General features: G+C 44.5%; 1 protein-coding gene across 1 annotated transcript in view; it reads right to left on the minus strand.

Annotated features, from left to right (window-relative positions):
• PROC (protein C, inactivator of coagulation factors Va and VIIIa) overlaps positions 1-14,530 on the minus strand; it is a 106,437-nt gene extending 91,907 nt beyond the window's left edge. The window contains exons 1-2 of the mRNA XM_077488418.1: positions 14,376-14,530; positions 12,586-12,675 (exon numbers count right to left, since the gene is read on the minus strand). Of these exons, the coding sequence (XP_077344544.1) occupies positions 12,586-12,673 (88 nt within the window). The 5' untranslated portion in view covers positions 12,674-12,675; positions 14,376-14,530. The remainder of the gene's footprint in view (positions 1-12,585; positions 12,676-14,375) is intronic.
• Positions 14,531-14,763: the final 233 nt, after the last annotated feature.

The following is a 14,763-nucleotide window of genomic DNA, read 5'->3' on the forward strand; positions in this document are numbered from 1 at the left end:
TGTGTCTGTATGTGTGTGTGCACATGTGTCTGTATGTGTGTGTGCACATGTGTCTGTATGTGCACGTGCACATGTGTCTGTATGTGTGTGTGTGTGCACATGTGTCTGTATGTGTGTGTGCACGTGCACATGTGTCTGTGTGTGTGTGCACATGTGTCTGTATGTGTGTGTGTGTGTGTGTGTGCACATGTGTCTGTATGTGTGTGTGTGCACATGTGTCTGTATGTGTGTGCGCGCACATGTGTCTGTATGTGTGTGTGTGTGTGTACATGTGTCTGTATGTGTGTGTGCACATGTGTCTGTATGTGTCTGTATGTGTGTGTGCACATATGTGTGTGTGTGTGTGTGTGTGCGCACATGTGTCTGTATGTGTGTGTGTGTGCGCACATGTGTCTGTATGTGTGTGTGTGTGCGCACATGTGTCTGTATGTGTGTGTGTGTGTGTGCGCACATGTGTCTGTATGTGTGTGTGTGTGTGTGTGTGTGCACATGTGTCTGTATGTATGGCTGTATGTATGTGTGTACATGTGTGTACATGTGTCTGCGTGTATGTGTGTGTGCGTGTGTGTATACACATGTGTCTATGTGTGTGTGAGCGCGCACATGTGTCTGTATGTGTGTGTGTACATGTGTCTGTATGTATGTGTGTACATGTGTCTGCGTGTATGTGTGTGTGTGTGTGTGTGCACATGTGTCTGTATACGTGTCTGTATGCACATGTGTCGGTGTGTGTGTGTACGTGTACGTACATGTGTCTGTATGTGTGTGTGTGCACATGTGTCTGTATACGTGTCTGTATGCACATGTGTCGGTGTGTGTGTGTGTGCACGTGTACGTACATGTGTCTGTATGTGTGTGTGTGCACATGTGTCTGTATGTGTGTGTGTGCACATGTGTCTGTATGTGTGTGTGTGCACATGTGTCTGTATGTGTGTGCACATGTGTCTGTATGTGTGTGTGTGCACATGTGTCTGTATGTGTGTGTGTGCACATGTGTCTGTATGTGTGTGTGTGTGTGTGTGCACATGTGTCTGTATGTGTGTGTGTGCACATGTGTCTGTATGTGTGTGCGCGCACATGTGTCTGTATGTGTGTGTGTGTGTACATGTGTCTGTATGTGTGTGTGTGCACATGTGTCTGTATGTGTCTGTATGTGTGTGTGCACATGTGTGTGTGTGTGTGTGCACATGTGTCTGTATGTGTGTGTGTGTGTGTGTGTGCGCACATGTGTCTGTATGTGTGTGTGTGTGTGTGCGCACATGTGTCTGTATGTGTGTGTGTGTGTGTGTGTGTGTGTGTGTGTGTGTGCGCACATGTGTCTGTATGTGTGTGTGTGTGTGTGCACATGTGTCTGTATGTATGGCTGTATGTATGTGTGTACATGTGTCTGCGTGTATGTGTGTGTGCGTGTGTGTATACACATGTGTCTATGTGTGTGTGAGCGCGCACATGTGTCTGTATGTGTGTGTGTACATGTGTCTGTATGTATGTGTGTACATGTGTCTGCGTGTATGTGTGTGTGTGTGTGTGTGTGTGTGTGCACATGTGTCTGTATACGTGTCTGTATGCACATGTGTCGGTGTGTGTGTGTGTGTGCACGTGTACGTACATGTGTCTGTATGTGTGTGTGTGTGCACATGTGTCTGTATACATGTCTGTATGCACATGTGTCGGTGTGTGTGTGTGTGCACGTGTACGTACATGTGTCTGTATGTGTGTGTGTGCACATGTGTCTGTATGTGTGTGTGCACATGTGTCTGTATGTGTGTGTGTGCACATGTGTCTGTATGTGTGTGTGTGTGCACGTGTCTGTATGTGTGTGTGTGCACATGTGTCTGTATGTGTGTGTGTGCACATGTGTCTGTATGTGTGTGTGTGTGCACATGTGTCTGTATGTGTGTGTGTGCACATGTGTCTGTATGTGTGTGTGTGCACATGTGTCTGTATGTGTGTGTGTGCACATGTGTCTGTATGTGTGTGTGTGCACATGTGTCTGTATGTGTGTGTGTGCACATGTGTCTGTATGTGTGTGTGCCTGTGTGTGTGCACCTGTGTGTGTGCACATGTGTCTGTGTGTGTGTGTGTGTGTGTGTGTGTGTGTGTGTGTGTATGCATGTGTCTGTATGTGTGTGCGGCCTGCATTTGTCTGTATGTCTGTAGATGTGTCTGTGTGTATGTTACTTTTAATCCGGACCCCCCCCCCCCTTTCCTGTACCATCAAAACTGCTTTTGTAGTGCTTGTGTGTGATATTAGCCAGTACTGCTGCTCCTCTGAAAAGCAATCCATGCACAGATCTCTTTTCAGAGGCGTTTGAATGGCGGTAAAGAGGCATTATGTTGCCTCCTCATCACCTGTTTTAAGCCTGTAAATGCAGCATCACTATACCTCAGCTGTGTACACTTGAAGTGCAGATCCATTCACCCCGTGTATACCTCCAGCTGCAGCCACAGCATGTGTACACCCCCAGCTGCTCCCTCTGCAGCTAAAGGGGAAGAAGTTGGGGTGGTAAAAACAGCTCAACCATGTGGTTTTACTGCCCCTCCAACCTGACATGTGAACAAGTCCTTGGTTGGCTGCGTGCTGTATGTAGGGCAGCCCATTAATTTCAATGGACTTCCCTACTCACAAAAATGCAGGGAAAGAAGCCCGAGCTTTTTTTTTTTTTTTTTTTTAAATGGCACTGCACCAAAAGCACCCCACGTTTTCCAATGTGTGGGGTACCATTAAGAATTAACGGTACCTCCTAAAGTGCAGAGAATTTGTCTGTGTGTCGGGAACGAGCGCAACAAAGGCAAGAGAATTCTTGTTGGGCCGTGTATTAGTGCTCGGATAGACACACTTAGACCGAATTTTCAATAATTCGAAGAATGTCAGGGGCTTAGGAGAATGGATGAAAACAGACTGCCTATCTGTTTTCATCCGATCCTATCCAATCTGATTCTCTAGACAGGGTTTCCATCCATCTGGATTTCATGGATAGGATTGGATATCAGCAGACACGGAGTGTCCGATTAGGTCCGTCTGAAAAACTGACAGGCAGACCTGATTGGAAAGCCCATGTGAAAGGGGGCTTAATGATGCATTTCAGGTAGGAGTGCTTACTCCATCAGTGAGGGAGGCTGTGGTCATGCCTAGGAAAGACAAGGATCCTTTACTTGCCTATTCCTACCATTTAATCTAAGTTTTAAATACAAATGTTAAGCTATTGACTAAAGTTCCAGCCACTAGGTTGGCTGCAGTAGCTACAACCCTTGTCCATACAGATCAGATGGGTTTTATGCCAGATAAATCTACTGCTCATAATATTTTAAGAGTCTTTTTAAATGTACAGGTCCCTTTGGGAAATGGTGGGAATAGAGCCTAGCTGTCGCTGGATGTGGGAAATTCTATCAGCAAAAGTCGGATGTGAGCTTTTGGTCAGAAATTCCGACCGTGTATGCTTCATCAGAGTTTTGCTGGCAGAATTCCAGCTAGCAAAAGATTGAGAGCAGGTTCTCTATTTTTCGGTCAGAAAAATGCGTTCATTTGTATTTCATCTCCACTGGGTTTTTCCTTTTTTTGCTAAACAAACAAAAAAAAAACAACGAACATTTTAAAAAAAGAAAAACGTTTTTTCTTGATTTCTGTTAAAAAATTTGGTAAATAAGTAATTTTTCTCCTTCACTGATGTGCGCTGATGAGGCCGCACTGACGGGCAGTGATGAGGAGGCACTAATGGGCAGCAATGATGTGCACTGACAGGCGTCACTAATGGGCAATAATGATTGTCAGTGCAGTTGTCCCCGCTGAGGAATGCTGATAACCGGCATTTCCTGTTTCACAGCTGATCACAGTGTAATCGCATGGTAAAGAGCCTACGTCATACCAAGATCAGTGATGCTCTGTGTCCCAGGGACACGACACACCAATGATAGCCGCACTGCGCGCCTTGGTAGGCAGTGCAGCGAGAATGGGAAGACGTCATATGATATCCTCCCAGAACGACAGTGTTCCTGCCAATTCGTCATTTTACTATAAAGTGGCCAGGAAGCAGTTAAACACTTTGTGAGGTGGGGAGGGGTGGAGAATAGGCCCTCCCAAAATAAAGTATTACAATTTTTCTTTGAGAAACACGATCCACTGTATGCACTAGAGACAGGGAAGTATCTTAACTGCTTCCCATCTGGCAATAGTACATTAACAGCTGGATGGGAGCAGCACCAAAGCAGGTGGTGGCACCCGTTGTGTCAGGAACGTACTGGTCACGATACTGCAGTGACCCCGAGACACACAAGAGTGCGCAAGGCATGGACTGACTGGTACCCATCCAACTGTGAATAGACGTGCGCCAATGCGTGTGAAGAAGAGTGCACACACACACACACAGATGTGCGCATATGTGCGGTAGCCATTGCATTGGCACTCAGTGGTTTATATAAGTGTAGTAGCTGCACTAGTCCTTTGCTGTTTGATCTGCAGCTGTTCCTGTATCTGATCCTTTTGATTCCTATGTTTAAACCCAGCTTGCCTCTGACTTTGCTTGATTGCTACCTAACTTGGCCTTGACTTGTTCTGGACTTTGCTCTGCCTGATCCTGTGTTGCCAACTCCTGCCTGTACCCTGGCGACTCTTTGCCTGCTGTCTGTGCCTGCATCTGCACGTTTGTTACCAACCTGGCTGGTCCAATTAAGCATCCAGTCGTCACTGCTGCTGCTGCTTTCTACCAAACAGGGATCCGCTGTTTGCTGTCTTCAGTTCCAGCTTACCATGTAGCTCTGCTGACAAACTGACCACTTTTCTCATCACTCAGCATAGAGATCACATGGGCATCTGTACCTCACCACACTCCTAAGACCACTGTCGCAACATTAGTGGTTCTTGAGTCGGGGCTGTACAAGAAGCCCCCTCTGCACGTCAGACTCAGCCACGAGGTACGTGACACGTGACGGGCTACGCTGGATAGCCCAAGGCGAAGCAACTGCAGGGACAGGCCTGAATGGATGTCGAGGCCTGGTGATTCAAGGGTGAATCGGTGCCGTCTCATCTAAGTAGTGGCCCAGCAACTGGGGAAGCATCCAGGGGAGGACTCTTTAGAAGAAGACTATGCACAAGGCTGGCTTCTCTGAAGGAGCCTGGAGGCTCAGTTGAAGGACACTTAATGAATCCACACCCATACGGTATCACCGGACCGGCTGAAAGATACTGATACCGTATGATAGCGCTATAAGTTTGTTTATGTCCCTCAGTTACGCTCAAGTCTGTGGCAGAGACTTTACTTTATTTAACACCCTACCGGCTGCTAGGCCTAGTGAGAGGAGGTCTATCCGGGGGTTGTGAAAATCCAGCTGTGAAACAGTTATTCTCTGGATTCCTTCTATAAAGACTTTCCATTTTTGACAGTCCAAAGTACCTGAACTTCCTCCTAACCCTCTATGCTAAACTGAAAGATCTTGTTTTCTGTTTCAAATAAATAACCCAAAAGGAGATCCAGTGTCAATTTCTACATTTCTTTGGGCCATCTACCACGGGAAACCCTAGACGAGGTCAAGAAGGTAACGGTAAGCCCAACAAAACCAGCAGCTCCTTCGGGGGTCAGTGCTACAGACAAATGATATTTCGCTGCCAATTTATCAAATGATTGCAAAACATCCTTATCATAAAGTTGGTTAAAAAAACAGAATACCTGCCTTTTTCCACAAATCAAAACTTTTAAGTTTTGCCCCTTCAGGTAGTTGTGGATTATTCCATATGGGCATATATTGTGTTTAACCCTCATAATGAGTTTCTTGTTGAACAGTGGTCCAAATCCTATGTACCAAATAAAATGTAAGATATCTACGTTTGTTATAAAAATGGTAAGAAACTATTGACTGCACTAGTGAATCTATCAGCAACTGGGAAAGTGTATTTGTTGTATGGGATCCTCACAATCTATAGTATTCAATCAATTTAATTGCTGAAGTTGGGATGCCAGCTAATAAAGCCTGGCATTAGGGACAGTCAAACAGTCAACCTCCTCCTTTGCAGATGCAAAGTTTCCAAACTGATCCGAGGATGTTTATATCTCCATATAACATCTCTAAACAGGGGATCTATTTGTTTAAAGAATTTCCGTGGTAACCATATGGGACAGTTATGCAACAAATATATACTTAATATATTGTCATATTGTCCTTGATCATCGCCACATCAGTTAACGTGTCTCTGATCACCACCACACCAGTCATATTGTCTCTGATCACCGCCATACCAGTTACACCAGTCCCAGCGTCTGTAATCACCACCACACCAGTTACAGTGTTGCTTCTGCTTGCTGATTCTACCAATCCTGTACTGTTTATGGACCACATTTCTGCCTGCTGTCTGGACTGATTATTTGTCTGCTTGCTGACCATGTCTCTGCCTGCACATGAACTGACCCATCTGCACATCCCACTGGCTATATTCCTGTGAGACACTAGTCCCAACCATCCCCTGTGGTCAACTGCACACCTGGAACCACAGAAACTATTTTGCCCTTTCTTCAGTCACCTGCACTTCCTGGCTAGTGAACATGGCATTCCTGGGGGCAGCCACATACCACTAGGCTAGGCTTGCTGGGCTTATAGGAATTAGGACTGCTATAGGTGACGCTACACTAAGCTATATATCCTGATCACTCATACAGAGCCAACCTTTACAGTACATTGTATCTTGTGTATCACACAAATGAAAGCCAATGTCTGGTACATAATCAATCCAGACACTGAAAAAGTCTCAAATGTATGACATCATAACAGGAGGAGTGGAATGTGTTTTGGGGTGTAATTCTAAGTATGCCGATGCCGTGTGTGAGAATTATCTTATTAAATTGCCAAATTTGAGTAAACAAATTTTCTTCTCATTTTCTTTCTGCATTTTCCAAAAACCTTTGGCAAAATATAAAGTCTTGAAAAGACTCACTCACCATGCCTCCTAAAAATACCTTGGGGTGTTTATTTTCCAAAATGGGGTAATTTTATGGGCTTTTCGACTGTCATGGTGCTCCAGGGCCTCCAAAAATTTGATAGGTAGTCAGGAAATTAGATGTGTAATTTATGCCACTAGAAAGTCTAAAGGTGCTCTTTGGATGTTGGGGTCCTCTGTGTAGCTAGGCTGTGAATCAAATCTCATGCATGTGGTATAGCCACACTCAGAGCAGTAGCCAATTGTGTTTTTTGTGGATTTCTAAGTATGCCTATGATGTGTGTTAGAAATATCCTATTAATTCACAACTTTGTGTAAAAAAACAAAATCTAATTTTCTTTCCTGCATTTTCCGAAAACTTTGGGGAAAAAATTACATTTTCAAAAGGCTATGTCTTTCAGAAAATACATTGGAGTGTTTGCTTTCTAAAATGGGGTCATTTTGTGGGTGTTTTCAATGTCCTGGGTCTCCAAAAATGTGATAGGCAGTCAGGAAATTAGATGCATACTTTATGCCTTTGGAACACCTGAAGGTGCTCCTTGGATTTTGGGCCCCTCTATGTATCTAGGTTGTGAAAAAATCTCACACATACTTAGGAGGCATAGCAGTGTTTTGGGCTGTAATTGTAAATATGCTTATGCTGTGTGTGAGAAATAACTTGTTAAAATAGCAACTTTGTGAAAAAAAAAAAAGATTAAATTTCGACATTTTTCCAAAAATTGTGACAAAAACAAATACAACTTCAAATAACTCTCCATGCCTCTTATTAAATACCTAGGACTGTCTACCTTCCAAAAAGGGGTTATTTGGGGGGTATTTGTCCTGTCCCGGCATTGTAGAGCCTCAAGAAATAACACAGTCAGTAAGTCAGAACTATTCAGATCAATTTTCAAATTTACTACATACAGGGCCTCCATCAGGGGGAACAGCCCATACACATGTAAGGGGCCCCAGCATCTAGACGGGCCCAGCCGACTGGCAGGGATATGAGAAAGCAGGGTCGGTGCAGAGGAGCTCTGTGGATGCTCCAGAATGCGTGCGAGTTGGAAGGCTGCTGCTGTGTCATGAGCCGACAATTGGGCTCTTTGCTGCCACCTCTGGCCATTTCCTACATGTGCACCCCTCTGCATATGGAAACGAGCTGGGACAAGACCACTTTACAAGTAAGGCTGGCTGTGTGTGTGACTGTGTACATGCCTGTGTGTCTACAGTTCTCTGTGTGTACATGTCTCTGTATGTACATGTCCCTGTGTGTGTGTGTGTACACATGTCTCTGTATGTACATGTCCCTGTGTATGTGTATGTCCCTGTGTATGTGTGCACGTCCCTGTGTATGTGTATGTCCCTGTGTATGTGTGCACGTCCCTGTGTGTGTGTACATGTCTCTGTATGTACATGTCCCTGTGTATGTGTACATGTCTCTGTATGTACATGTCCCTGTGTATGTGTACATGTCTCTGTATGTACATGTCCCTGTGTATGTGTACATGTCTCTGTATGTACATGTCCCTGTGTGTGTTTACATGTCTCTGTGTATGTGTGTACAGTGTGTGTACATGCTTGTCATATACGCACACACATGTGAGTGGTGCTAGGAGCGTACTGGTGTGAAGGGGGGCTGAGAGCGTACTGGTGTGAAGGGGGGCTGAGAGCGTACTGGTGTGAAGGGGGGCTGAGAGCGTACTGGTGTGAAGGGGGGCTGAGAGCGTACTGGTGTGAAGGGGGGCTGAGAGCGTACTGGTGTGAAGGGGGGCTGAGAGCGTACTGGTGTGAAGGGGGGCTGAGAGCGTACTGGTGTGAAGGGGGGCTGAGAGCGTACTGGTGTGAAGGGGGGCTGAGAGCGTACAGGTGTGAGGGGGGCTCAGAGCGTACAGGTGTGAGGGGGGCTCAGAGCGTACAGGTGTGAGGGGGGCTCAGAGCGTACAGGTGTGAGGGGGGCTCAAAGCATACAAGTGTGAGGGGGGGCTCAAAGCGTACAGGCGTGAGGGGGGCTCAAAGCGTACAGGCGTGAGGGGGGCTCAAAGCATACAGGCGTGAGGGGGGCTCAAAGCATACAGGCGTGAGGGGGGCTCAAAGCGTACAGGCGTGAGGGGGGCTCAAAGCGCACAGGCGTGAGGGGGGCTCAAAGCGCACAGGCGTGAGGGGGGCTCAAAGCGCACAGGCGTGAGGGGGGCTCAAAGCGCACAGGCGTGAGGGGGGCTCAAAGCGCACAGGCGTTTCTGACACTCGCATTGGAGATTCCATTTATTTGAATGACCTCAACAATGGCAACACGCATTGCGGGAAGCATGTCACCCAAAACTATCTTCAAATGAATGGCATCTCAACTGTGAGTCCCGCGATTTTCATTCATTTTTTTGGAAATGTGTGTAAAATTATGAATGTGGACAAAGTGGTTCTGTGTTTGCAGATGACTTCAAGGTATGTTTTGGAATAAAGCCCTTATTCATTTTTCAGCAGACCTGATTGCATAGTTCGATTATGTGGTAAATGAGGTATAATGCTGATAAATATAAAAGGTATGCATGTGAGAGGAGAGAGAAAGATACATAAATGATGGTCAATGTAGTGAACTTAGTCCAGTTAATCACTTTAAGGTTATTACAAAGGAGGGCACTCTTTCAACCGAAGAAAACAAGGATTTTACATTTGCATACAGAAAGACTTCTTCTCAGAAAGAGCTGTGAAAATGTGAAATGGTACAGGCTGACTTTGCCGAATTGACGGGCCAATGCACAGGTCTATGTATATAAAATATTGGATGAAAACCTTCTTTCCTCAGCTAGAACACTGGCCGTGGATTTTCCAGCATGTCAATGACCCAAAACATACCGCCAAGGCAACAAAGGAGTGGCTCAACAAGAAGCACATTAAGATTGTGGAGTGGCCTAGCCAGTTCCCAGACCTTAAGTGTATAGAAAATTTATGGAGTGAGCTAAAACTTCAATGTGCCAAGCAACAGCCAAAAAACCTTAGGGATTTAGTGAAGATCTGGAAAGAAGACTGGAACAAATTCCCTACTGAGAGGTGTGCAAACCTGGTCACCAACTACAAGAAATGTCATGTGCTTGCCAACAAGGGTTTCTCCACCAAGTACTAAGTCATGTTTTGCTTGGGGAATATATATTATATATATATATATATATATATATATATATATATATATATATATATATATATATATATATATATGGTTTGGGGGGGGGGGGATTGTTGCTCCACAGGACTGAGTGCAAAGCCATTACATGCCACACCCCCCGAATATCGCTCTCTCTTCTCCCTAGTCCTATGCTATCAACTGGGCAAGACATGAAGCTTGCTCCATTGCAGTTAGAAAAAAGATCACTATCCCCCACCCTATTTGTTGTGCAATATTTACAAAGTCATAATGTTGAAATTAAAAGACTTCTTACATAAAAGAATTACAAAGAAAGGCACATAAAATAAATAAAAAGACCAACAGGGAACAAGGATGCTGCCCCTAGCAGGTGCTTAAAGACAGTTTCGGACTAAGAAAATTCTTGATATATATATTCCTGATATACAGGTCATCCGAAAAGTAGTCACAGTGCTCCACTTTTTCCACATTTCATTATGTTACAACCTTGGATTAAATTCATTATTTTCCTCAAAATTCTACAAACAATACCCCATAATGACAATGTGAAAGAAGTTTGTTTGAAATCTTTGCAAATTTATTAAAACAAAAAAATGAAAAAGTCCCATGTACATAAGTATTCACAGCCTTTGCCCAATACTTTGTTGAAGCAACTTTGGCACCAATTACAGCCTCAAGACCTTTTGAGTATGATGCTACAAGCTTGGCACACCTATTTTTGGGCACTTTCTCCTATTCTTCTTTGCAGGACCTCTCAAGCTCCATCAGGCTGTATGGGGAGCTTTGGTGCACAGATATTTTCAGATCTTTTCAGAGATGTTCAATCGGGTTCAAGTCTGGGCTCTGGCTGGGCCACTCAAGGTCATTCACAGTTGTTCTGTAGCCACTCCTTTGTTATCTTGGCTGTGTGCTTAGGGTCGTTGTCCTGTTGGAAGATGAACCTTCGCCCCAGTCTGAGGTCCAGAGTGCTCTGGAGCAGGTTTTTATCAAGGATATCTCTGTACATTGCTGCATTCATCTTTCCCTCGATCCTGACTAGTCTCTCAGTTCCTGCCGCTGAAAAATATCCCCAAAGCATGATGCTGCCAGTACCATGTTTCACTGTAGGCCTGGTATTGGCCAGGTGATGAGCGCTGCCTGGTTTTCTCCAGATATGACACTTGCCATTCAGGCAAAAAGAGTTCCATCTTTGTTATGTCAGAACAGAGAATTTTGTTTCTCATGGTCTGAGCGACCTTCTGGTGCCTTTTGGCAAACTCCAGATGGGCTGTCATGTACCTTTTACTGAGGAGTGGCTTCCGTCTGGCCACTCACGCCTGATTGGTAAAGTGCTGCAGAGATGGTTGTTCTTCTGGAAGGCTCTCCTCTCTCCACAGAGAAATGCTGGAGCTCTGACAGAGTGACCATCGGGTTCTTGGTCATCTCCCTGACTGATTCCCCAATCACTCAGTTTGGCTGGGCAACCCACTCTAGGAAGAGTCCTGGTAGTTTCAAATGCCTTACATTTATGGATGATGGAGGCCCCTGCGCTCTTAGACCCCTTTCACACCAGGGCGTTTTGCAGGCGCTATAGCGTTAGAAATAGCGCCTGCAAAACGCCCTAAAGAAGCTGCACCATTGTGTGTAGTGTGAAAGCCCCGAGGGCTTTCACACTAAAGCGGTGCGCTGGCAGGACGTCAGAAAAAAGTCCTGCCAGCAGCTTCTTTGGAGCGGTGAAGGAGCCGTGTGTTTACCACTGCTCTGCTGCTGCTGCCCATTGAAATCAATGTGGCAGCGCTGTAATGCCGCCGGCAAAACGCCGCTATTGCAGCATATTTTCTGGCGGTTTTAACCCTTACGCGGCCGCTAGCGGGGGGTAAAAGCGCCCCGCTAGCGGCCGAAATGCGCCGCAAATCCGCCGCAAGTCCGGCGGTAAAACGCCGCTAAAAATTACGGCGTTTTACCGCCGACGCAAGGTGCGGTGTGGTGTGAAAGGGGTCTTAGGGGCCTTCAATGCTGCAGAAATTTTTGTTGTACCCTTCCACAAATCTGTGCCTGGAAAACAAGGAGGTCTTGGAGGTCTACAGACAATTCCTTGGACTTCCTGGCTTGGTTTGTGGATCTGACATACACTGTTACCTGTGGGACCTCATATAGACAGGTGGGTGCCTTTCCAAATCATGTCTAATTAACTAAATTTACCAGCGGTGGACTCCTGAGCTCAATTGTGAGTGTTATGGCAAAGGCTGCGAATACTTATGTACATGTGATTTTTTTTTCTTTTTAATAAATTTGCAAAGATTTCAAACAAACTTCTGTCACGTTGCCATTATAGAGTGTTTGTAGAATTTTGGGGAAAATAATGAATTTAATAAATTTTGCAATAATTTTGGAATAAGGCTGTAGCATAACAACATTTGTAAAAAGTGAAGTGCTGTGAATACTTTCCGTATGCACTGTATATGAGTCCTCAAGAAATTTCACTTCCCAGTATCTACAAAAGTGTCTTGGTTGGACAGACCTTTTAATTTCAATAATGATACAATGGACACTACACACTTACTTGAGCTGCTGTAAGCAGGTAGGATGGTAAAGCTGGTGATGACAAGGAGAAGAATCCACCACATTGTACACGGGAAAGGATATCTCATATCTGTGGTACATGTATGATAAATAATAAATACAGAATAAATGGAAAGTCAAAAGTCAGCCAAATCCTGTTCTCGGACAGTGGACATAGCTGTTAATTTAGGGGAATTTTGTTTACACTGTAAATGTACAGTATAGTATTAGTAAAGATAATGATATGTTATCAGTGATTTTTGTAGTACTTCTCACACATGCTCTTGAATGAGGCGTCTGTGAAATGAGCATACGGTATTAAGTGTCTTCACCTAGGCGGCTGACGGGGCGGTAAAAAACAAGCAGCTGTGCCACAGTTCAACTGTCTCCAGGCTCTCGTCTAAATTCTAACAGCACACCACAATTCTTACAGCAAGAGGGGGCTATGATGCTTTGCACAGCCTGTCAAACTTGCCCATTGTCAGTGGACAGGGGTCAATGGGAGCAAACTGAATCTGCGTTTACTGCTCCCCCAACTTCCCACATAAATTCTAACATCACTGCCTGAGTGGGCTGAACATGCCCATGATGCTTTGCACTGACTGTCAAACTTTGGGAAATGGGTAAATGGGAGTGCACCAAGTCTGCAGGCTTGGCTCGCAGTCATGTATTTTTTTTTTTTGTAAAAAACAGGCATTCAAGAGGCATCAGTATAGTTTCCAGCCACTGCTATACTTCCCTCTGAAAAGCAATCCCCCATAGGCTACTTTTAAGGGGTGGTAGGCATTGCCACCCAAAAAAAAGCCTTAAAAAAGTTTTCAGTAGTCTCCCCATCATCCTGATACAGTGATTGGGTGCTTTTCCTGCTCATGCTGCAAGATCGCCCAGTTTACAACACATAGCAGAGTTTTCTTTTGAGCATAATTAATACCGATTGTAGCAGGCTTCTTTTGCTAGCTCCAACATCTCATACAAACACTGAAACATGATGAGGGATGGCAGAAAAAAAAGATCAAGTGTTCAAGTCTGCCCCCTTTTTTTTTTCCACTTTAACCTTTTTGTCTAAGCATAGATTTATGTTTGTTCCACACACACACATTAAAAATTCACTTCCTGTTGACTGACTCGTTACTTCTGTTGGAAATCTGTTCTAAGCATCAACTACTACAAAATTTAGCTTTATAAGGTTAGTTTTGAACAACTCCTCTGTTTTTGATCTAAGCCCTTGTACACATGGTCGGAAATTCCGACCACAAAATACGTCGGATTTTGTCCGAAACTGGTGTTGCATACACGCGGTCGGACAAAGTTGTCGGAAAATCTGATCGTTCGGAACAGGATGACATTGGTTCGGAACGGGATGACGTTCGTTCGTTCCGACAGGACTATGTTCAGCCTAGTAGCCAATAGCTTTGCTCTCATACCTTGAGCTAAGCATGCGTGGCACTTTGTCCAATCGAAATTCTCTACAAACGATTAGAAAAAGTCCGATCGGATCCAGCTCTCATATTTTTTCAGTCGGACTTACCAACGGAAAAAGTCAGATAGAGCCCACTCACGATTGGATTTTAAGACAATATAATCTGATCGGACCGTTTCCGTCTGAATTTCCGACCGCGTGTACAAGGGCTTAGTCTCATTTTAAAAATACTGCACTGTAAATGCCATACATAGCTTGAATTTGGGCTTATTCAGCAACCCCCAGTTTTGGCAAAAGTCAACTATTTGGGTTTGCGAGATACAGTCTTGATTGCATTATATAAATCGCACAAAACACCACAAATAACTTACAAATCACTGCTGTATGGATCCCTTGGATCGGTCTAGTGTCGTCAGCTGGATTCCTTGTGTCTAACAAGCTTTTAGACACTGTGGACTCCAATTTTAGCCATAAGCGTTAGATCACATTCTGGTTAATCCATAACCTCAAATATTGATTCTGTGTCCTGTCCTTCTCTGTGCAAACAAAAGAGAGTCTCTAAAATACTGCAGCCCTACGTGGGATGGGACGAGGACAAGTGTATAAAAACACAAAATAAAATCTCTGCTCGTCTGAACATTATACAATAAAATATAATACACACTTGATACCTACTAATCATTACCCAAGTCTTGGGACAGGCCAGAATATTATTTATTGCTTATATCAATATTATAGTCTTTCTATTCTAGTGTAAAA

This window comes from Lithobates pipiens, unplaced genomic scaffold (assembly GCF_037356315.1).
Source record: "Lithobates pipiens isolate NorthernLeopardFrog02 unplaced genomic scaffold, aLitPip1_a1.2 Scaffold_18, whole genome shotgun sequence".
In the NCBI taxonomy this organism is placed as follows: domain Eukaryota; kingdom Metazoa; phylum Chordata; class Amphibia; order Anura; family Ranidae; genus Lithobates; species Lithobates pipiens.